General features: G+C 39.5%; 1 protein-coding gene across 2 annotated transcripts in view; it reads left to right on the top strand.

Annotated features, from left to right (window-relative positions):
- Positions 1 to 23,678, top strand: part of ANKMY1 (ankyrin repeat and MYND domain containing 1) — a 114,128-nt gene extending 90,450 nt beyond the window's left edge. For both annotated transcript variants that reach the window (XM_031968009.1, XM_031968008.1), the window contains exons 17-18: positions 14,125 to 14,273; positions 23,415 to 23,678. In XM_031968009.1, the coding sequence (XP_031823869.1) occupies positions 14,125 to 14,273; positions 23,415 to 23,647 (382 nt within the window). In that variant the 3' untranslated portion in view covers positions 23,648 to 23,678. The remainder of the gene's footprint in view (positions 1 to 14,124; positions 14,274 to 23,414) is intronic.
- Positions 23,679 to 24,593: the final 915 nt, after the last annotated feature.

Raw genomic sequence — 24,593 nt, 5'->3', positions numbered from 1 at the left:
GGCATCTTTTGCCATACTTTAAAAACAATAATTGTCTTGCCAGAAACAGTCTTTATTTTACTAATACTAATCCTTAACTCAGACACAAACACTTAACATAACTCTTATAAATTTTATTATTAATTTTCTGATTTTCATCAACATTTTACTCTTTTCCCTCCTCATTCTTTGTGACATTAAAAATAAACTTATTCCTCTCCTTTCATGTTTCTTTTTTTTTGTTATTTTCAAACCCATTTGTTATGTTTTGTTGGCAGCCAAAACGACGTTACTTTTATTTTTAATCTCAGCTATGGTGAATGTATTGATATTTTGACCATTTTATCCATGTTGTAAAATATCTATTGATTTAAATTCCTGACTTGGTGATTAGCCCAGGCTCTGCTTAGTTTGACACATGGAAAGTCACTTTATATTTTCTCTCTTCCCACAACAGATTTCTCCAAATTATTTGTATTTTAAAAGAATTTCTTTTGTTTCTGAAAAGAAAACTCGGCTTTGTTGAATACTTGACTGAGGTTTTAAGAAAATCCTCTCTGATGCCATTATAAGCTTTGAGGATGCCCCTCCCAACTCTCACTCCCATAGATGAGTCAAGTTCTCTAGAACAAGGCTTCTTCAATCTTATATTTTGCCACTCCTTTTTATCCAAGAAATTTCTACATGACCTTGGGTAGGTATATAGGCATATAAAGTAATACAAATCAAACATTTACTGATAATAAATCATAATTTCTTGACTCCCACATTGTTATGACCCCCATATGTGACTGGGATTCTGGGTTGTAGAATAAGGTTGTTCAACCCAATAGAAACGGAGACCATTAACCATGCCTAAGGGTCTCTCTGGGCTACAGATTGACTTAGAAAGCCACATATTGACCTTATCTATGTTCTGTTGTATTTTTATGTATCTCATAAGAGGCCTGGCTATATATTGGACACTTGCTCTGGAACAGGACTATTTCTCTGGCTCAAGGATCTGGGGCTCCACTAAAGGGTAGGAGACATGTTCTCTGCTATGGGCTTCACTTCCCATTTTGGTATATATATTTTTACAAGTATCATTAGTTCCTTAGTATCATTTAACTAATAAACCTCAGTTGGCTTTTACAAGGGGATTTTCTTGAGGAAAAAAACAGAACATGAGCATTGTCCCCTGATATTGTGATACTCGCCTTGATTACCTTGATGCAGGGGAGAATGGGCCCAAATGTAAACAGTTTTGACAAAATTTTTGATGAGTTTGATGTCAAATTCAGCATAATCATTGCAGGGCTGTGGTCTCGGCTACTGTCGGGCTAGATGGAGCAGTCATTCTTCAGCCCCTCTGCCATCTATGCTTGACCTCGAGCAAATCCTGGTAAGGATTCTGGCTCCTGGACTTCTGGCACTTGTTATTTGGACTCTTGGGAGCTTACAAGGTCATAGCTTTTTCCAATAGTCTTTCACATAAAGGCTGGAAAGAACGGACAACAAAGGCAGAAGAAACTTTGGGGTCACACATTCATGGGCTGTGTGTTGGCAGATTGGAAGGAGAAATTAAGATGTGTCTTCCCAACAAACCTGCAACAGTCACGGCTTCCTTCCTTGAACACGACTGGGCAGGAAAGAGGCAATGTTTTGCTTGCTTTGTGCCTTTGGAGTGCGTACTTTCCAGCTCAGCAGCCAATTGAAAGACTTCTTCATATGGTAAACAGACCAGAAACAACGCCTACACATGCTCTGGAAGAAGGGTGATTTCTCTATTTGTTATTCTCTCTTTTCAGAAATGGGATCCCCGACCTCTTCTATATGGGTTGGGGGCAAGTGGAACACACTGAATGTGCTTTAATCTTCATTGGTCTGGCCTTTAGGATATATATATATATATATATATGTGTGTGTGTGTGTGTTTATATATGTATATATATATATATATGTATATATATACACACATACACACACCTCTTCAAGTATGTCCTAGGTGATTTTGTCATTTCTCATTTTGATAGAAAATCATTGGACAATCAAATGGGTGGTTTTTTATAAATGATACCTTCCTAATTGATGTTTGGAAATGAAAGGTTTTTGTTTTTGTTAACAATTTCCTGTCATCAAAAATATTGAGATTTTTTTCTCTTTACAATTTTGGGGAAGCCTATTATTAAATTTTTTCTCTATCTGCACTGATCTCCAGATATATCACTTTTTTCCCTCTTCTGCATGGCCACCTTATCTTTTTTTCAATTAGGTAATTATTAATTCATTTGTTTGCTTTTTCTATTGCTTCAATCAATCTACCCTTCAATAAAACAATCCTGGTTTTCAATAACCTACTGTTTTGTTTAGTCTCCCTGGCTATTTTAAAACTACTGAGTTTCATGGTACAATGGTTAGGATTCTGGATTTGTAGTTAGAAAGATTCTTACTTTCAGTGTAACACTGAATGAACAAGTCATTGAACCTCCTTATCCTTGTATATATCCTTGTATAATGGAGGAGTTGGATTTTGAGGGAGGAGGGTCCCTTCTAGCTCTATAATTCTGTCGTCATCACTTTTGACTTGAGATCTTTTAGAAGGCATCGTTTCCTTCAAGACTCAACTCGAACACCTTCCTTTATGTGAAGTCTTTCTTGATTTTCTTTCTAATTGCTATTGTCCCCTCTTGCAAAACTAACACATTTATTTTTGTAAATAATATATAAAACTTTTGAGGGTGGAGAATTTAATTTTTATTTTATTTCTTCAGTGTCCAGAACACAATTGGTATTTAATAAGTGCTTGGGGATTGGGGTGGGGCAGATCAGCACCAAGAGCTGGGGATGCCAGGAAGCCTCAATTACTCAGTTTGGAAGCTATTGATGTCAGTCTAATTTTTCTTTGAAAAATAATATTTTTCTTTCCATGTCCTCACAAATTGCAGGAGGCACGGTAATAGTGACGGATACCATATTGTGAATTCTTGTTAAATTATTCATTACCTAAATGTAGAGCCATCTTGACATTCCCTATGAAAATAAATGAGATCTCCCATCAGTTCCTCAGTTGATGTGTATCTGTCTTTCTGTGTGTACATATGCGCATAGACAAATTTTAGAATATGTTTATTTTTTATTATTAAAGCTTTTTATTTTCAAAACATATGCATAGATAATTTTTCAGTATTGATCCTTGCACAGCCTTGTGTTTCAGATTTTCCCCTCCTTCCTCCCACCCCCTCCCCTAGATGGCAAGCAATCCAATATATGTTATGCCTGTTAAAATATATGTTAAATCCAATATATGCAAACAGAATATGTTTGTTTTAAAGTTTGTCTTCCTGATGCTTTTTGTTGTTTTAATTACGACTTCCTCCAGATTTCAGTGAGTCAACCCTCTTTTGTGAACAAGAGAAACAACAAAGCAAGAACATTTCGTACAGTGACTGCTCCTGATAGTGTATACGGTATTCTGTCCTATTGGGTCTCCACCTCTCAATCTTGATCAAAGGGTGATCTTTTCTGAGACCTATGTCAGTTTTTCAATTGTTCAGCTTTTTATTTGTTTTTTGCTGAGGTAGTTGAGGTTAAGTGACTTGCCCAGGGTCACACAGCCAGGAAGTATTAAGTTGTCCAGCTTTTTATAAGTAAACCTTTGCATTTATGTTGCGATACCAGTTTGTGTTGCTTAATTCTTGCTGTATCAGTTCCTCTGCATTTCTCATGTAGTCATTTTTTAGTGCCCTCAAATGATCTGTTTCATTCACATGAGGAACAGCACAGCATAATGGGTAGTCAGGAAGTCGTGGTTCTTGTCCATGCTCTGACCCATGCAGCCTCTGTGACATTGATCAAGTCAATGGCCCTCTCGGGACTTCACACAAATCTCTCTAAGACTAGGGGATGCAGAGGAGGTGATGACCTGCGCAGATAGGAGTCTCCTCAGCCAATGAAATTGCAAGTCCGGGCCATATATGAATATGGCTGGGTTGGATTGTAGATCCCAGCCATTTTTGCTTCATCATGTGCTTACACACTGTCGTGAGAGAGAGGATATACCTTGGAATAAGGAAGTCGAGCCCTCTGTTGCTGGTCCCCGCTCAGTTTTACTTTAATGCCAATGTCCTTAACTCCTTTTCCTTTTCTTTTTTAAAAAAACAGAACTAAAAACCTTTAGTTTCTTCACGTGCCCTTGTCACATGAAAGAGAAGGCAAGAGAACCAGTTACTGATGAAAGAGGAATGAGTCTGGAACATCTCACTTTTAGCCTGATACTGGCCTTCTTGGATCCCTATTCTTCCATTTTTCTTTTAGTATTTTGTGCTAATATCAAAGCATTGAGAAGCCCGATTCCCTGATCTCTGGGCTCCTAGAGGAGCAAAGATGAAATATATACTTATTTTAAAAAAATTCTCTGCCCTGCCCTCTTCATCTGTCAAAATCCTGCCCTTTGATTCATTCATTTGGCAAACATTAAGCTCTCTCAAAATGTAGGACATTGGAAATAAAAATATAAAACGGAACCAGTCTCTGCCCTTAAGAAGCTGACTTTTTAAAGAGATCAGGGCCATCTGTTTAGCAGTTTAGTCATTTTGGGAGCATAATTCCATTTTGCTTTCCAGAATGGTTGGATCAATTCACAACTATACCCTAGTTTCTTTATCTGCAAAGTGATCTGGAAAAGGAAATCGCAAGCTACTTCACTATCTTTGCCAAGAAAGAAAGTATCTTTGCCGACATGACTGAAAAATAACCGAACACCACACCAAAAGGCCATTGTTTTGCCTAGTTTTCCACAGACCTTTCAACATTGATCATTTTCATTTTTGGGGGGGATCAGCTTTGACACGATTTATTCTTGATGGCTACCTCTTTGTAATGACCACTTTCCCATCTCTTCATCCACCAACCATCTCTTTAAGGTTCTTTTCTGGAATTTCCCCACTGGACTGGAGTCTGCAGACTTGGTTCTCTCTTTCTTTTTGAAAATTAGGACATATATAGCTTTCTATTATCTTTCAGATATTTACTAGTAATGGCTTAGCATGCTAATCTTCTAATTCTTTTAGGGCCCAAGGATGCAGCTAGATACTCTCCTCCTGCATTTCTACTTGTCTTAGGTATCAACTCCCTGGATAATCATGTTTTTGTTCTGCTGTTTCTTGTCAATTTTCTCTGCAGAGAAAACAAAAACAAAATAAAAATTGAGCCTTCTCTCACTGTCAGTTACCATCATTCTAGCCATCCCAAGCAAAAATCTCAAGCCTTCCCTGATCCTTTTCTCCCCTGCCAATATAGCTCAAAAACTCCAAACAAGCCTTATTTGAGATTGTTTTTAGCTTAGCTTTTCTTGCCAGTTTCAGCTCATTCTGAGATTTAGAACTCCTTGCACTATTTTTATAGAACCATATCTTGTTCTCATATTCATTTTGAGTTACCTGGACTTGCTTCCATTTTCTGTATATTTCTTTAAGAAATTTAAATTGGTTGGTGAATTCCCTGTACATGCACATTGAGTTTCTTTAGACAAATGCCATTTTTCTTCCTTAGTGGATTATTTTCCTTTGTGTGTTCAGTATTTCATTGTGAGCATCTCCTATCCCTCCTGTGTTGACTTGCTCTGTAGCATTTTATTCCATGAGATCCTACTTATCTTTCCTTTAAACCCTTTGAAATCTCCTGTCCTAAAATCTTGGCTATATTTCAGACTATTCCTAGGTTTCTTTTTTTCTGATCTAGAGTGGGTGGTGACTTCCATTAGGATCTCTATCATTTCTATCCCAGTAATCAATTACTTCCTGTTAGTGAGAATTATACCTGGAATTAATAATTTTCCCTTGTCCCTTGTCCTACCTTTGGAAAAATGAATTCATCACTAAGGCTCTAAAATTTGCTAGCTGCTCTACTTTTTGCAGAGGGAACGCTCCAGTGGATGTTTGGATAATTGCAATCCCTTGTTACGACCAAATTAAATCATGTCCCTGAGCCAAGATTGTAATTTGTTTTCCCAACTTCTCATCAATTTCCTTGTTCTGTCCAAGTGGTCTGTTGTCCAGTCCAATGACATATATACTGCGCAAAACTGTATTCTATCACTTTGTATACTACAAAGGTACTTTGCAACAGGGTCATTTAGTCTCAGGGACTAGCTTTAAGGTTTGAAAAATGCTTTCCACTCTGTGCAGAAACTATAACTACTTTGTATACTACAAGGATACTTTGCAACAAGATCATTTAATCTCAAGGACTAGCTTTAAGGTTTGCAAAATGCTTTCCACTCTGTGTAGAAACTATATCTATTTTGTATACTACAAAGATACTTTGCAGCAAAGTCATTTAGTCTCAAGGACTAACCTTAAGGTTTGCAAAATGCTTTCCATACTATGAAAAAACTCTACTTTGTATACTAAAAAGATACTTTGCAACAAGGTCATTGAGTCTCAAAGACTAACTTTAAGGTTTGCAAAACGCTTTCCATTCTATGAAGAGACTATATTTACTTTGTATACTAGAAAGATACTTTGCAACAAGGTCATTTAGTCTCTAGGGCTAGCTTTTGAAGGTTTGCAAAATGCTTTCCATATATTATCTCATTTGATCCTCATAATAACCTTGAGAGGTGGTAAGTCTATGTCCCATTTTACAAATGAAAAAACTGAGTAATAAAGTAAAAAGTCTCTGGCAGGGTTTGAACTGGGAACTTCTCAGCATCAAGTCTGGCTGTTGCTCAAGTCCTTGCCAGTCCCAGAAGAGGGCACTGAGAAGCTCCTTTGGTCATGGTATCAGGGGAATAATATTTACCGGCCTCATCGTCCACTCTGGCTTTGCTCAAGTGGCCCCAAACAAACCTCTTGAGTTATCTCTGTCCACTTTTCTTTTCTGGGTCCATCTGGGGAGATGCTGTGGCTGTGATGGCTATTTTTGGCCACAGAGATCTCTCAGGACTTTTTTCTTTCCCAGAACAGTGCTAGCAGATGAATCTTAAAGAAAAAACAAAGCCGTTGCTTACTGCGCTGGCTGACGGAGGATCAATTGATTTCCCATATTTTATTCTGTTTGGGGTTGTTTGTTTTTATGCGTTTCTATAGTTTTGCTTTATCTGTTCTGACACTAGGATATTAACAGCTGTACTGAAGTCACTTGGCATGCAGTTAAGTGTGAGGGGAAAAAACCCAACAATAACCCTCGCCAAGCACAGATAGGTTTATAATGTCCTCTCTTCATCATCTAACCTTTTCTCAAGCCTGAAAAGAAAAATGAAACACTTACAGCTCAAGCCTCCAAAGCCTGGGGAAACTGAAATCTGGGGTCAAAGCTTGATCTGTTTTTGATCTGAAAGCCTATCCCTGGGGTTCAAGTTTCACTTCTACCGCTAACAAGATGGAGGATGATGGGTAAATCATTTAATCTCCCAGGAAGTGGCTTCTTAATTTGTAAAATATGGGAGGTAGTCTAGCCTTTCTTGCCTCTGGGACTCCTAACTCTATGATCTACATGGTTATTATGTTGTGGCCTGGACCTTGATTACATTTGTATAGGGAAACTCCCTGTCCCAATTTTGGTCAATAGCTCTCTGGATGCTCAGTCTTATAGAGTGGCCTGAGGCATTGGGAGGTTCAGTGTTGGATCCTGAATCCCAAAGACAATATCTATCAGAGGTTGTTGTTTGTCCTTTGTTCCAGAAGAGGGCCATGACATGCAAGTGAATTGGATTGAAGTGAGGGAGAGCTGGACAAAGTCACCTGCCTCACTTTCCCCTCCAAAGCCAACTGGGTCCAGTGGCCAGAGATAGGTCAGGATGACTGGAGATGATCCTGGATGAAAAGGGAAACCTTGACCTTTTGAAGCTAAGGTCTTCAATAGGTCTCAGTGTTTCGAATCCAGGTCTTTCTGGTCCCAGACTTCTATTCTATAGACCACCTTTCCAATATTTTGGCTTATTGTCTTAAGTTTTCTTGTTTGGAGTTTTTATCTTAGAGGCTTCTATACTATGTGGTCAAATCAACCCAATTGTATTTTGAAATTTATGTATGATTTAAAGGGTATCTTGGCCATGGAAATACTCTTCATGTGTGCGGTCCTAGCTAATACTTAAAGTGATTACAGAAATGCATTGTACTTTTCATTTGTGGGTATCTTATAGGGGTTGATTTAGAAATTTCCAACAAGAAATTAGAAAACTCTGTGGCTGATCACAGTAATTCAGATGGGATTTGACAAAGACTGAAGGTCATAGCTCAAGGGGCCAAGGGTTTCAGGGGTACAGGACAGGGAGTTGAATTGATTCAAATATTAGGTCAAAATTCAGAAGGGAGGAACAAAATTACAACAGGGGCAATGTCCTGAGACAGTGATAGGGCGGCTAGATGGCCCCATAATGCATAAAGCACCAGGCTTGGAGTCAGACCCATCTCTCTGAGTTCAAATCTGGCCTCAGATATACACTAGCTGTGTGATCCTGGGCAAGCCAAGTCACTTTACCATGTTTGCCTTAGTTTCCTTATTTGTCAAATGAGCTAAAGAAGAAAATGGCAGATCACTATAGATGTAAAAAAAAAAAAAAACTCAAGTGGGGTCATGAAGAATTGGACATGACTGAGCACAATAAAAATATCCTGAGATATTTGAGGGGAGGAGGGAAGAAAATGGAAGTCTGAGAAGGGTGTGAAGATAGATTTTAGAGATGAGGCATAGGGAGAAATAGAATGATAGGAGGTTTTGGTTAGATTGAAGAATATTAAGAATATAATTTAGGGAGTAATATATTTATGGTTAATGGAGAGATCCAGGTGTGACCATTTCTATGCACAACTGAGATGGAGGGAAGAACTGGGGGGTCATGGGATTGAGGTATGTGGTACCAAGTATGTATCAAAACATTTCTGGTTGTTGTTGCAACTCTGCTACCTTATTTCCCTAATATTGTAATTTTTATTGCATAGTAATTGCCTCTACCAATGTTTTGGGATCTGGGATCTATCAAACTCAAGTCTATTATTACTAGCCTTTGGCTTGAATTCAGAATGATAAATATATGTTGACCTTTTTCCCCCTTTAAAATCTAATATTAGATAGTTTTTATAATAAGCTATTAGAGCATAAATTTGAGATTTAATAGCACAAGTTCGCCTTCCTCTTCATTTTTTCATGATTTCCCCTTGATCTTCTCGTCCATTTGTCCCTTTAAATACATTTCTTATCTATCTAATTATCTGAAGTAGACTGGTGGCATTTTGATTGTTACTGCATTAAAACCATGAATCAATTTGGGGACTATTGCCATTTTTGCTATCTTGGCCTTACCTAGCCATGACCATTGATTATCCCTTCAATTACTTAATTCTTCCTTTATTTCTGTTAAAATTCTTTTTGCATCGTCTTGAGACATATGTCTTCTCTACGTCTTGGAAAGTGAATGTGATTCATTTTGCCATTATTGTAAATGATGCTTCTCTTTCTACCAATTGATTTAGTTCTTTTTTTTTTCTCTTGGTGATACAGAGAAATGCTGAGTGTGTGTGTGTGTGTGTGTGTGTGTGTGTGTGTGTGTGTGATTTTATCTTATTTTTTCATTTTGTTAAGAATATTTATTATCTTGGCAATTTTTTGAGTCTTGAATTTTCTATGTATAATACCATCTCATCTGCAAATAGAAATACTGACATCTCATTTCTCCTTTCCTCTTATCCCCTCAATTTTATTTTCTTGTTTTCTTACTATAGTTAGTGTTTGCAATACAACGTCCAAAAGTAATGGTGAGTGTAGGCAGTCCTGTTTAACTGCTGATCTTAGTAGGAAAATTTGTGATGTTTTTCTTTTTAATAGAATTCTAGGCTCTACATTTCAAATATTTTTTTATTTGCTGGAGTTATCAAGATGAAAAGAAATCTTCCTATTTCTGTAGGTTTTAGTGTTTAATTTTTTTTTAAATGTGCATTCTATTTTATAAAAAATTTCCCTGCCTATTGATAAAATCATATGACTTTATGATTATTTATTGCTATATTCTGTTATGTTGCTTGCTTTCTGAATAGTGAAGCATTCCCTAACCTACTTGATCATAATGAATGATTTTGAAATATTGCTTTCTCTGATTTTCTAGTATCTTATTTAAATTTTTATATAAATATTGTTTCATGATACTGGCTTAAAGTTCTGTTGCCTTTTCTTTCCAGGTTTTGGGGTTCAGAACTATGGAAAAACTGGATAGAATGCCATTTCTATTTTTGAAAATAAAGTCATAGAACTGGGGGCAGGGACCCCAGAGGTTAAATTCAAGATCCTCATTTTATAGATAAGCAAGTTGAGGCCCAGAGAGATGAATACCTTGTTAGTGTCTGAGGCAGCATTTAAAAGTAGGTCTTCCTGATTCATTCTACTCTCTTGATACAAGGATTAATCCTTCTCTGAGTATTGATAGAATTAAGTCTCAATCCTCTGGGGCCTGTACTTTTTGAAACCAGCACTCGGTTATGCCTTTAGGATTTCTTTATATGAGTTAGATTTATTTTGATTATTCCTGTTTTCTCTGGTTTTGTGTTTTATATTTTTGTAAAGATCCCCATTTTTCTTGTTCACTTGTTTGAAATGTCCAACTGTCTGTTACCCCATTTTGGGGAATTTTCTTGATAAAGATATTGGGGCAATTTGCCATTTCCTTCTCTCATTCATTTTACAGATGAGGAAACTGAGGCAAGCAGGGTTAATTGACTTGCTCAAGGTCACACAGCTTGTAAGTGACTAAAGCCAGATTTGAATTTAGGAAGATCAGTCTTTCTGACTCTAAGCCCAGTCCTCTGTGCACTGTGGAGCCTCCCAGCCACCCAAATGTTTATATGGAGTCTGTTTTATTGGAGCTATGGGTAGAAACCTCCACTGGTTGTGTATTTGTCTTATATTTGTTGTAAGCTCCCCTTTCTAATTTGTAATTTGCGTAATTTGATTTTCCTCTTGTCTGTTCTTCATTAAATTTGCTAATTGATTACATTTATCAGTTTTGCTAGTATTAAAAATCTTTTATTAATCATTTTAATTGTTCTTTCATTTTTTTCTTAACAATTAAATTGTATTTTTTTTTCAATTAGCAAGCATCAATTCTTCTCCCCCCTCCTCATACTGGGGAAAAAACCCAACTTATTGATTTCCTTTTTTATTTTAATGATTTCCTATTTTGTGCATGCTTATTATCTATTGGTTTGCTTGCTTTCTAATTTCTTCAAATGCAAACAACTCATTAATTTTTCTTTCTCACTCTGTTGTTAATAAAATACTCGGGGATATAAATTTGACTCTGAATTTTGCTTTGGCTACATCCCATAAATTTTGATGTTGTATATATAGTTTCAATATCTTTATTATGATTTGATATTATTTCTCCCATCAGTTCTTTAGCTTACACATTATTTACCAAGCCATTTTTTGAGTCCCCACATAGGGTTGCATTTTTGATGATACTTTCTTAGATGATTACTGTTCTTACTGTATTGTAACCTAAAAATGGATTAAGATGGCTGTTTTTCTGAATTTTTGTGAATGTTTCAAATGTTTGCTTAATTAAATAAGTACCTGATCTTGTCAATGAGGCCCCTTCCTTTTAGTTCCTCCTTGAGAAAAGGAACTGCTTGACTTACATTTTTGTCCCAGTAATGATTAGTGCTTTATGTAGGAAGTGATTAATAAATGCTTTTTCATTAATTAACTAATTAAATTATCAGATGGAGTTTTTCATCATAAGCTGACTCTTGTTCATGTCCTCCTTTAAGTCTTACACAGGGGTTCTACGGACATGTTGGATACTGTCATCTAGATTTCTTGACATTGTATCGCGGTCTAGGGAAGGCATGGACTTATCTGTTAGTCACTCTTGTTTTTGTTATGAAGCTATTGTCCAACCATACATGTCTTTAATATATATTTCATTTTGCTTTGTTACACTCTGTTGGTAAAAAAAAATGTAGCCTATTTACACTCAATGTGTGATGTCTTTTGGGCAATCTTCAATGTCAATTCTTTGGAGACTATTTTATTCCTTGGCTCGTTGGAAGTATCGAGTTCAAAAGCTGGGTTTTTCTTTCAGGGAGAAGCTTGAAACCATTAAAAGCATCATGCAGTTCCCTAAAGAAAGTCCTGTACATTTCCTTCATCTTAATAAATTCTGTTTGTAACTCTTTTTCCATCCATAGAGACCATCCAAGATTAATATATTAAAGGACCAGTTCTTCATTTCCCCCTTTTAATTGAACAGCATACTCTAGATAAAAGATTTTTTCCTCTTTGGATAGTTAGGTGCTTATTGAGTACTTATGATCTTATTTAAGAGTCTTGATGCATTATCACATTATCAACTAGTCATTCAATGTGGCAGGCATTATACTAAGTTCTGGAGATACAAAGAAAGGCAGAAGAGAGCCCTTGATTTCAAGGAGCTCATGGTCTAATTGCAAACAAGCCATATGTATCTGGAGGACATCACCATTTACATTTCTTTATTGCATTTGGAAATTGCTCAACTCTTCCCCGATAATGGCAAACATCTTTGGTGAGTGCCTCATTTGACTTTTATAGAGAACTGGCAAATCAAATTATATCTTCTGTCCATTTTTTTGAAGAAACTTATGTGATTTTTAACATATCCAGGGGGAAGGGGAGAGCATTTGGACTCCTTTTCCTATTGGTACATTCTTCTTGGAAATTTCCATTTTAGGGAAGAACACCAGACTAACCATCCCATGTTCTTCATTTTTTTTATTACTGTTTCATGCCGTTTTATGAGAAACTCCTTATGGTATAATAATATTTCATTGTACCTCTCCCTCCATCCCTCCCTTCCTCCCCCCCACTCACACACACAATGCCAATTTGTTTAGCTACCATCAAATGATAGGAAATGTACATTGTTCTAAAATGTTTGTTGTTAAAAATAATGCTGCCAAGAGATTTTTTTCCTTGCTGTTAATCTCCTCACAGTATAATAATGGGATCATCGGGCCAAAGTGTATGAGCAATTAAAACAATTTTCTTTCTTTTCAAAGGGATGAGCCTGATACACATTTCTTTTGAGCAGTGAATTGCTGTGCCTGTTTCCCTATAGTCCTGCCAACATTGCCAACTTGTTGGGTATAAGGTTATATTTCAGAGTTGTTTTAATTTGCATCTGTGTGATGAAACCGTCTGTATTTTTAGCATCCAGATTTCAAGAAATGCTAAGTCTATTATTCCCCCTGCTTTCTTTTCTAGGTTTATTTTTATGTTAGCTTATAGCGAATATCTCTCCCTCAATGGTTCCATAGACAAGTAGAACTACCATATCACATTAGTCTTGCCTCTCTCCTTACAAGAAACAAGCCCTGGGCCTTGGTTTACCCCTTCTAAATTATTTATATTTACTTTAAAAATATTTCTTTTGTCCGCTTATTTGTATTTTAAAAACGCTTTATTCTGGTTATCTAAAAAAATGCTGCAAAGTCATTTAATTCTATTAAATTAATTCATCAAAATCTATTAAATGTATTAGGATTATGTTGTGTTAAGATTATGTATTCATTTTCAGAATCTCTCTTTGGGTAATAATTTATCCTTGGATGAACCTTTGCTCTTTTGCTTTTCAGTATTATTATATTTTTGCTTCTTCTTTCATTTCTCATCATTGAAGAATAATCTTACGAGATTTAAATAGGTATCCCTAGATAAGTAAGCTATCTTTTTGTGGCTGCTTACATATTTTTTTCCTTTTACTTGGAAGTTCTAGACCTTGGTATCTTCATTTCTATATGTGTTAAACCTATAGTTTCTACTGTAACCCTGTGGATTCTGTTGATCTGCATTTGGCCTTTTAGCTAGAATACTTCTGGGCAGTTTTCTTTTAGGATTTGTTGTGCATTCCAATTTTGCTATCTTTTTTGATTAAATATAACTTATATCTCTGAATACAGCATCAAATAGGTAATCAGAAGCAAAGGCAGGATTGAAATCCAGGTTTTTTGACTCCAGAACAAGTACTCTTTCCATTGTCTCAAATCAAGCTAATATTTTTAGGCCTTTCTTTTCTCTCTGAATGTCATATTACATGGTATGAGAATGAAATTTGAAAGAAGGAATGAGAAACAAAATTGGATTCCAGTTTTCTTCTATTGCCTGATGCAGAGATATATTTCTTTTCCACAGGATACCTTTCTTCAAGTATTGTTACCAGTGTGGGCGTTCCATAGGGGTGCGGCTCACCCCATGTCTTCGCTGTTACGGAATCTTAACCTGTAGCAAGCATTGTAAGGCAAAAGCCTGGAATGAGTCCCACAAACGAGAATGTAGTGCAGGTAAATTCAGTATATATGCAGGGGGGTGGCTATGGGAACACAATGTGGGTATCTGCAGTTTGGCTTCATTCTTTATTCACTTTAATTTAAGGTTAAAGAAGAATGAATTTTAAGATAGATTAAAAAAACCCCAAAGAGCTACATTTCAAGGTGGTCTGTGTTATGGAATAGTTTCCTTGTGTACATCCATTTTTATTTTTTTTTCCTGAGGCAATTGGGTTAAGTGACTTGCCCAGAGTCACACAGCTAGGAAGTATTAAGTGTCTGAGGCCAGATTTGAACTCAGGTCCTCCTGACTCCAGGGCTGGTGCTCTAATCCACTGTACCACCTAGCTGCCCCTGTACATACGTTTTCAGCATCATCTGGCATTCTCCTGTTGAAGACTTGAGTTGTAAGATGATGGCAAAAACATTCTGAAGGTAAATTTTCCCTAAACTGATCTTCCATGGGATTTTTCAACATCATTATGTAATGGATGGACGATAGGAAGTACAAGCCTGTGCTTCTGCCTATATGCTAGATGTGTATTTGCGGCTTTTTTATTCTAAAAGTGATCTCGGGGAATGTTTTGAGTAAATTTGTCTTCCTTCTGGAGGCACTCACCAACTTTGTGCACTAATATCAACTGGTCTCTCTGCTAGAGGAGAAATTGAAATGACAGGAGGAATAAAGACCTCTGTGGACAGTCCTATTCTTTTAGGAAGGATCAAAAAGCTGTCTATATCCAGAGGAAAAAACTATGGAGACTGAATGCAGTTCAAAGCATACTATTTTCATTTTTAACTTATTTTTTTCTTTCTTGTGGTTTTTCTCTTTTGTTCTGATTCTTTTTCCACAGCATGACTAATATGGAGATATGTTTAACATGATTGTACATGTAGAGCCTATATCGACAGGGAAGAGGGAGATAAGAGGAGAAGGGAGAAAACTCTGGAACTCAAAATCTTAAAAAAATGAATGTTAAAACTCTCTTTACATGTAATTAGAAAAAAAAATACTAGTAAGTGGGGAGGAGAGAGAATCAAGAATTTTTGGACAGAATAAAAAATAATATAAAAAGTTGGGAAGAAAAAGGTTGTGAAGACTGGGGTCAAGAGGTTAATGAGTAGAATACGACATGGAGGAGAAAATGAAAAGAGAATTCTGAATCATTGACTCCATTGAGCAGCTTGAGCCTGTTTTCCTAGCAAGTGGATCCTGGTTTTTTGAAAAGAGAAATATCCAAATCAAGATGGATTCACATCACAATTGCCCAAACTGTCTCTTGGCGAAGCTCCCCTTTTGTATGGATTACTTTTATAGTAACAAGAAAGATACTATGATCAAACAGACTGGGGTCCCAAACATTTGTCAGTTCTTGCCACTGGCTCCCTCACGATGCTGGAAGAAAGTAAAGACCACCTCTGGCACTTTGGGTGGATACTGCATAGTGAGCTTACAAGAAACCATGGACACACACGGGACAGCATGTGTGAGTTGTGCTCTTCATCGTTGGATGGAATTTCCAAAGGCATGAGCTAGTTATTTGAGTTCGAGTAATGAATAACAAAGATGGTGGGGACGGGTGGAAGAGAGGGGGGATGTGACTTGAAATTTGCTTCAATTCAGTGCTTCAAGGATATGTTTAATTTTTGCCTTTGGATCCTGGGGGCCTAGCACATAGTGGGGACTTAACAAATGCCTTTTGTTTCATTCATGTAGATACAAAACATTCCATGCCTTAGTAAATGACTTCATAAGAAATTCTTCCTTGGATCAACTTCCCTTTCTCCTCCTTCCCCTCTCAAATAATGATCACCAAGTGAGCAGGGCAGCCTGTGTAGGTGAAAGGAAAGAATAATGAACTCAGAGGTCCCTGAAGTATGGAAGAAGAGATTCCCCCCTTCCCCAAATGTATTATTTAAAAGATGTCACACAACTTGAAAATATTGCCCCTAAATAGTTTCTAAGCCATCCTTCTCTTTCAGGACAAAAACCTGGGTCATAAGGTGATAAACTAGAGATTTGTCTCTCCAGGCCTTACCCTGGGGGCCTCCCATCTTCCTTCACCTCCTTCATCTGAGAAAAACCCTGGTATTTGGACTAAAGACACAGAGAAGCTGCTAGATACTTATCTGTTGAAGGAAAAGTCTGCTTCCTTTATTGCACAAATGTATAGGAGTGCAGGAAAAGACTTTGGGGGCATCTAGTTCACCCCCCTATTTCACAGAGGAGAAAACTGAGACCCATAGAATGGGTCTGGGCCCATCTGGGGATGAGCTTGAAGTTGGCTTGGAGAATATTTGAGTTTGGGCTTGGTGCTACTGCTTCCTACTTGTCTCCCCATAGGTAAGTCATTCAAATTCGATGAACCTCAGTTTCCTCATCTGTAAAAGGAGAGAGTTAAGAGTTGATGACTTCAAGTTCCCTTGCAGCTCCAAATCAACGAGCAGAAGTCTGATCAAGGACTAGAACCTTGGTCTCCAAGGTTCTGGTCCCAGCCTCTGTCTATTACTGCACACTCTGCTTATTAAGGCAAGAGAGTGTGAACAATTAAAGCCCAAACTCAAAGGATCAATCTTCAGTTAACCAGAATATCCTCCATCCTCAGCATCCTGGGATTTGACCAGAAAAACCATTAAATTGACTCTTTAATAATTAATGGACTCAAACAGATAATGGCTGCACCAACCTTGCAGCTCTTTCAGGCTCACATATTAATAGAGATCTCTAGAGAGATTGGGTTTTGCCATTGGCTACTCTTCCCCCATAGAAGGTAAACTCTGAGAGAGAGAGAGAGAGACAGACAGACAGACAGACACACACTATTTCACTTTGTCTTTATCTCCTCAACACCTTCAGTGGAACCTGGCACACAGTAGGTGCTGATAAGACATCTTTCTATTCTCTCCTTGAGCTCCTCCCCCATACAATACAAGATTCTTCTTAAGGACAGGAAAGACTTGATTTTATTGGCTTTTACTTGGGATTTAGCTCATTGCCTAGCATAGAGTAGGGGCTTAATAAATGCTTGCCAACTGAGCCATCGGGACAGAAATTATCTGTTAAATAAAGATGAAGCCTCTTGATTTATCTCTTCCTCTTGATCGGAGAGAAATCTTTAAAAACGAAGAAGCCATTTAGTTTTTCTGTGTTCTTCATAACTTGGATTTCAGTGAAATCAGTTCTGATCGGAGCCATCTCATGGCCTTTGGGATGACAAGAACTTGAGAACAGCTGTCATTTTTTAGTTAGGACAACCTGTATTTATGTCTGTGGGTACATCAGAACTAGTCTAGCTTATCAGTAATGACAGTGACCCTCCCTCACACCCACTTGGATTTTACTTCTACAATGTACCTTCCAGAGCTGGTCTCTGGATTTTCACACCATCCCTCAATTTCCCTTTTCTCTTGTATTTAACTGGAAATTTCTGCTCTGACTCTGTGCCCCACAGGAGTCCATCATGGTAGAGCTGGAAGGGGCCTGAGAGACCAAATCCAAGTCCCTCCTTTAACACTGAGTTTCTTCCATCACTCACTGTACTCATTTGTGAATTCTGATTTTGTGTTGCCTGATCATAAGACAATGCAACTCGATGACTTTTCTAAAAGAATTCTTCCACAGAAATATGAGCTCACAAATCTAGAGTAAGAAAGGACCTCAGAGGCCTCTAAGTTTATAGATAGGAAAATTGAGGCCCAGGGAAGTGATGTAAAATAGGATCATAGATCTGGAATGGGAAGAACTCTTGTCCAAAATCACAAGCTTTTTTTTTTTTTTTTTTTTTTTTTTAGCTCTCTGAAGGCTTCCTTTCAAAGGCAGCATTTGAACCCAGGTTCAATGATTCCAGAGCCAGTGTTTATTCCATTGTTCAAGGCTGAGTAGAGAAGCAATAATATAAATAAAAATTATTTTTTAAAGATAAAGTGGTATTATGGAAGGCATGTTAACTAAGACCTAGTGCAAATTTTAAAGACAGAGAACAAACTGTATGTTTGGGTGCTGGGGAAGACTTGAATAAAAGTAACATCCCAGTCTGATCCCTGTAATTGCTCCCTTTGGGAAACTTAAAAATGTGCATTGTAGTGCCGATCTTGAGGAAGAGGACCCAGACTTCTGGGTGGTAGGGAAAGGGAGGAGGAGAGTGGGTGAGTTTATTATAAAGTATTGTTTCTCTGTGTCTCTGTTTCTCTCTTTTTCCCTTTCTCCCTCTCAGATCATTTGGGTTATTATTCCAAAAGCATTGATCCCCAGACTTTAGAGAGGCCCCGCTTTCTGCCCCACCTCCCTTAAAAACCACCTTTTTCATGTTAAAGGGATTCTCTTGTATTTCCCCCCCCCATCATTATCACAGAATATTAATAGAAAATCGGCTTTGTTCATGGTCGGGTTTTGCCTCCCTTTCTTCTCATGGTCCTTGTTTGAAAGCAGAGACCAAGCAAACCCAAACAGATGGAGCTGGGCTCATGCCAGCTAAATCTCCGAGGAGGAAGGGATTCCAGAGACCGTGGATCTCTTATTTTACATAGGGGGAACTGGGGCTCAAGAGAGTTATATGACTTTCCAAGATCACACCAAAAGTGAATCTGAGGTAAGATTTGAACTTTGGGTCCTCATATAATTTCTCTCTCAACCTTCTGGCCTCCCTTCTCTATTCTCTTTCTCACCTTCTACTATATTGCCCTCTAATCTTATTTTTGCAGAAGAGGAAACTGAGGTCCAGAGAGGTGAAGGGACTAAGGCATCATAAGCTCTTAGAGCTAGTGCTGTTCAACTTTCCCGTTTTACAGAGCCTAGAAAAGTTTAGTAACTTGATCGTCTGGCTCCAGAGCAGGTGACCTTTCTACCGTACCCAAAGTCTCCGGATTGGTGCCAATTTCTCTTTATCCTGTTTGAGGAATATTGTCTGTCTTTACCCTCAATCTGCTGCTCCCCTTCTCCCACTCTTGGTACAGCCAACTCCATTATTCCCATGAGGCACCATGTCTGGTCTCCACACTCCCTGCCTGGATTGACCCACAGGCCCGTGGAACACACTCCCTCCTTGCACTGAGACCTCTCAGAATTCCTCTTTTCTTTCACAGCTCGGCCCAAGGCCTTTCTGATGCCTCTGGTGGCTGCTAATGGCTTCCCTCCCAGCTTCCCCTTACATGGTAATTTGCATGAATTTGTATAATCACACTTGCCAAAGAGCATGTTCTCCTCTCCAATAGAATGTCAGCTCCTTGAGGGCAGGGACTGTTTCCTTGATTGTTTTTGTGTCCCCAATATGATGCTTAGTAAATAAGAGGGGCTTAATTAATATTTGCTAATTATCAGTGTACTTGACCTTTGTTTTTCCTGGTTCCAGAATGTGAGCTCCTTGAGGGCAAGAACAGTTTCATTTTTGTCCTTGTATCATTTCCTGCCTGTCGCATAGTAGGTGTGTCATGAATGCTTGCCAACTGAATGTAGAATGTGAGCTCTTTGAGGCTAAGTTCTATATACTTGTTCTTATATCCTCATTGTCTAGCAGAGTGCCTGGCACATAGTAGGTACTCAATGAGTGCTTGTCAATTATCAGCATACCTGTTGATTTCCCCAGGTAGAATATAAGCTGCTTGAGAGCAGATACTGGGTCATTTTTGTCTCTGTACTTTCACTATCTACTATGGTGCCTGGTTCATAGTAGGTGCTTAATAAACACTTGCCATTTGAGTGTAGAATGTGAGCTCCCTGAGAGCAGTTACATATCCCTTGTTTCCTCTCCAGTCTCACTGTGGAGATGGGCGGAACCCTGTTCTACCCACCCTTAGCTTCTTGGAAGTCCAAACTAACAGGGAATAAGATAGTGAGATATTTCCTTATTATAAAGATTTATTATAAGCATTTAGTTCTTTTCCTCTGTCTGCTGTCAGAGGCAGGCTGCCCCAGCTTCCCACCTTAAAATTTCCAAGCACACTGGCCAGTGTTGCCGATTCTCGTCGGCCATTTCCGTGTGGACTTTCTTCGTCCCAAAGTTGGGACTTCTTCCATTTTTACCTGTGGTTGATATAAGCAATCTAGAAGTCAAGGTGTGCCAGTTTTGCCAACATTGGCGCACCAGATTGCAGACAAATAAATAGCTTTTCGATGGTGATGGATACAGGTGGGCACGGAGGTCGGTTTAATCTCAAAATGGGAACCTCAGATTGTTAGACCTGGAGCAAGTCATAAGATCATCCAGCAGTCCAGGGAATCCTTTGCACGATCTTGTTTTAAAACAATTATAGGAAAAGCAGAATTTCAGTGACAGACTAGAAAATAGAGTTGATGTTCTCTCCATCCAAATTTCCTAGAGAAAAGAACTGAGGTTAAGCCATGTAAGTGCCATCTAGAACGTTAGTGTCCTGGACGAAGTAAAAAACAAACTTGTTAACCCGGGTGAGGTTTAGTGAGTTATAAACTGATTGATACTTCAGTAACCATTTGTAGGATCACAAGCCCAGGATTCAGCCTTGGAGGGATCTTGGAGACCGGCTAGCCCAATGTTCTCCTTTTACTGCGATGGAAGCAGAGGTTGAGAAGGAGAAAGAATCTAGGACCATAGAATCCTGGACTTGGAGCTGGGAGTGATTTCGGAGGCCACATGGTCCCACCCCTTCCTTTTTATAGAAGAGGAAGCGGGATCTGGAAGAGTGAGTGAAGGTCATACAGAGTAAGCAGCAGATGCAGGCTTTGGCCGGTCCTCTGCCTTCAGAACCAGCATCCTAGCCACTGGACGCTTGCCAGGGGTCAGCAGCATTCGCTACTACACCTGGGTCCTGAGACTTCACATTCTCTTCTTCATACTCTCTACCTCCCTCTCCCTTTAGCATATTCTCTGGCATTTTAGGGCACAAAGCTCTTTTGATCTTCTGCCTTTCCCCCCAGGTTGGGCTGTTGCTGAAATAGCCAAGAGCCTTGATCAAAGCTTAGCTGGGGTTTGCCATGCCCTGAATGCTGCCTCTGTTGAGTCTGGTTGACCTTGGGTCCTCCAACTAACCAGTGAAAGCCAAAGGCACCTTCCCGGCTCTGGGGAAGGCCCTGAGAGTTTTGCCCTGGCCTTATTCTTGCCTGCGATTCTCAGCTTTTTCTGTGAGCCCTTTGGCAGTCAGAAGCAGCCCAGCGAGTCCTCTGCAGAATTTTATTTTAAAAGAATTGAAGAAAAAGTGGGATTTCAGTGACAAGCTAGTTGACATTCTCCCCATTCAAGTTCACAGGCCTCCTTGCTTCAGATCTGCCTTCTACCGCTGGCTTCCCACTGGGCTCTGCCCCCAGGGTCATGGTTGGCAGCCGAATGGCCCAGAAGGCTGGGGCTCTCTAGTTCCCAGCCCCTTGTCTGCTTTAAAGCCTCCCATGCCAAAAAGAGCTGGTGAAAAAATTCCCTTTGTAAAGGCGTCTCTGCTGTCCCATTGAGGATTATTTCTTCACTCTGCTCTTCTTTTTTTTTTTTTTTTTGACCTGAGTGGATAGAAAGTATCCCCATTTCCTCGAATATTTAGAGTGAATTTTCCTTTTTTCTTTTCTCAAAGCTCCAGCTTGAATTTCAGCTAAAATGAAGAGAGGATCCTAGGCTGGTTTGGGAATCTAGCAAATAAGATGTTATTGCTGAGGCTGATGAGGGAATGACCAGCTCACGCCATGAAACCTTGGATCTCCCTCAGATTTCCTAGACCCCATCACTCAGCCTTGCCCCATTCCACCCTGACTCGAGGCACAGAATCACCATGTTTGAGAGTGGAAAGGTCATTTTATGACCGTGTCATCTGGCCCACGAACTTATAGATATGAATCCCCACTGACCATTACCAACGCAACGTCCGTGGTTGGCCATCTAGCCTCTGGTTGGTGACCTCCCAGGGAAGTGTTCTTCTGGAAGTTTTCCATCCTCCTTTGGGATAGCTCTCATTAGGAAGTTTTTCCTAATTTGACTCTGTGGGCTTTTTTATGCCTTGCTCTCATTCCGTCTCCTTAAGTTTCTGTGGACCATTTTTGTTATTCTCCCTTAGTAGAATGTAAGCTCATTTAGGGCAGGAACAAATCCTCAGCTTCTGGCATGTTGGGATGAGAAAGGGATTTTATTGGTCGAGGGACCTCGCGGGTAAAAAAAAATCCCCCTACAAATGTAGGTTGGCACCTTTCCTCCAGTGGATAATTTTTGGAATTATCTCGAATGTGGAATGGTTGAGTATGGCAGTGGTGGATCCTGAACCCAGTCTTCCTGGTTCAGAGGCTGGCTAGCTATCCACTGTAGCACACTGCCTCTCTATTAAGCACATAGTAAGAGCTTATTAAGAACTGGAATTGGACTGGATGGAAGACATTATCAAGTCACAGAGCTGACATCCCCGATTCCTTGTCCACTGGTTAGGACGCGGTACCTCCTTGACCAGTAGCTCTGTAATTCACCGTGGTAAGAGTGAAATACATGTATGCAAACACTGAGCCTCTCATGGCTTTCATAGGGCTGTGGTGGTAGAGGGGGAAGATTTCACCTATTTAAAAGGTAATGGTTTTGGAAGAGATGTTAAAAGGGTTTCTGGTTGGGACCTTGGTGATGGGCTACTAAATCAAGGACTATGGAGCTATTAATTTGCACAGACTTGGAGGGATTAGTGGAGAATCGAAGGGTCTGGTCCATGGGGTCACATAGAGTCTGATAAGACTGAAAATAAGAGAGAACTACTATCAGCCATTGTGTGGAGAGTTTTTGGATAAGGCAGGTTTCTCCATCTCCTGGGTCCCCCTTTAACTCTTTTTTTTTTTTTTTTTTTTTTTTTTTGAGACATTTGGGGCTGGGTCACACAGCTAGGAAGTATTAAGTATCTGAGGCTGGATTTGAACTCAGGTCCTCCTGACTTCAGGGCCAGGACTCTATCCACTACACCATCCAGCTGCCCCTCCTTTAACTCTTGATCCCACACTAGGTCTGGTTAAGAAGTCGAGTGCCAGGAAGTGCCCGCTCTAGCACTGATAATGGCTCTCCCTCCACTTTTGCCTTGCCATCCCCGGTTTCCATCCTGAGCTTTCTGGGTGGGAATTGAAAGGAAGTCAAGAGGAAGAGTTAAAAAGCCAATTGACCAGGGAGGACTGAGCCTTCATACTCTGGTCATCCTTTCCCAGCCATAGAATAAAATCACGTTTTTTTCCTTTCACAGTAAAAGGTGAGCCAGTGAACACTCCCAAAAACAAAGAAGAAATCAGGAAGGGAAAAGAAATGGCTACGAAGATCCTGAGAGACATCAAGGGCTTGGGCTACCCCAAAGGCAAGAGCAAAGACATTGACCTGAAGATGAGGCACCTGGTGAAATTTGGTGCATTCCCCCGGCCCAAAGAGTGTCCTTCTCCGCCAGGCTCGCCCCCATACAGAGAAAATTACAGTTTCAACTGATGTTCTTGTACTAAAGAAAGGTGCACGTGTTGAGTGGGCTTTGGATCCTTTCTGTCTGATGGGTGCCTCATTACAGAAGAAGGGGCAGGTGGGTAGGGTGCGAACGAAGGGGCCCCCAAGCCATTTCTTTGTGGCTGGATGTGCTAAGAAGGGCTGGGGTTCTTCATGGAGGTATTGGGGAGATGCCAAAGGACTTGTGCTCTATCCTGGGTTATCTTTTTCTGGATTAAGTCGTGGTGAATTTGGAGTTGGGGTCTTGGCTTCTGAACTTGGCTGTGTGACTTTGGCCTCAGTTGGGCCCCATTCAGAAATGGGGGGGGTGGCTCCTGAGCTCTTTGGGTCTGAAAGATCTTTATTTTTTCCTGAGTCTGTCTCTTCTGTAAAGTGATCCATGACCCTGCTATGACTTGCTTTGCTTCAGGAGGTGGGAGAGCAATGTCTATGCTGACCTCAGAAATAGGAACTTACCCTTCTTGCCCCAGTAGCTCCCATTCTGCCTCTTTGAAGGTCCATTGGAATCCATGATCGGGCTTGTTCCAGATTTCCCTGATGTACACGTGCAGACACAGTCTCTGAGTCAAAAAGGATTGGGGTTGTTCCAAAATGTTCATTCTCTGACCCTTCATCTGGAGTTAGGAAGCTTTGGGAACACCCCTCTGGAAAGGGCTTTGGAGTTGAAGCTCAACTCTGACACTTATTATATAACTCTAACTACATCCACGTGAGCCTGCTGGGACTCAGTTTCCTCCTTGTAGGATACTGGGCCAGATGGCTTCTGAGGTCTGATCCTTCACCCATCACAGGATTTTCAGAGGTCTCCCTCCTTTGAACCAGTCTGAGTTGCCAGTGGCTTCCTGAAAAGATGGTGTCCACACTGGGGGCGACACTTGAGTGAGCCCATCCCTTTCTTGTAGGCTCTGGGATTCCAATGAATAGGTTTCGTGTT

Source organism: Sarcophilus harrisii, chromosome 4, assembly GCF_902635505.1.
Source record: "Sarcophilus harrisii chromosome 4, mSarHar1.11, whole genome shotgun sequence".
Lineage (NCBI taxonomy): Eukaryota > Metazoa > Chordata > Mammalia > Dasyuromorphia > Dasyuridae > Sarcophilus > Sarcophilus harrisii.
The sequence above is the reverse complement of the archived record's forward strand: the minus strand, read 5'-3'. Positions and strand labels throughout refer to the sequence as shown.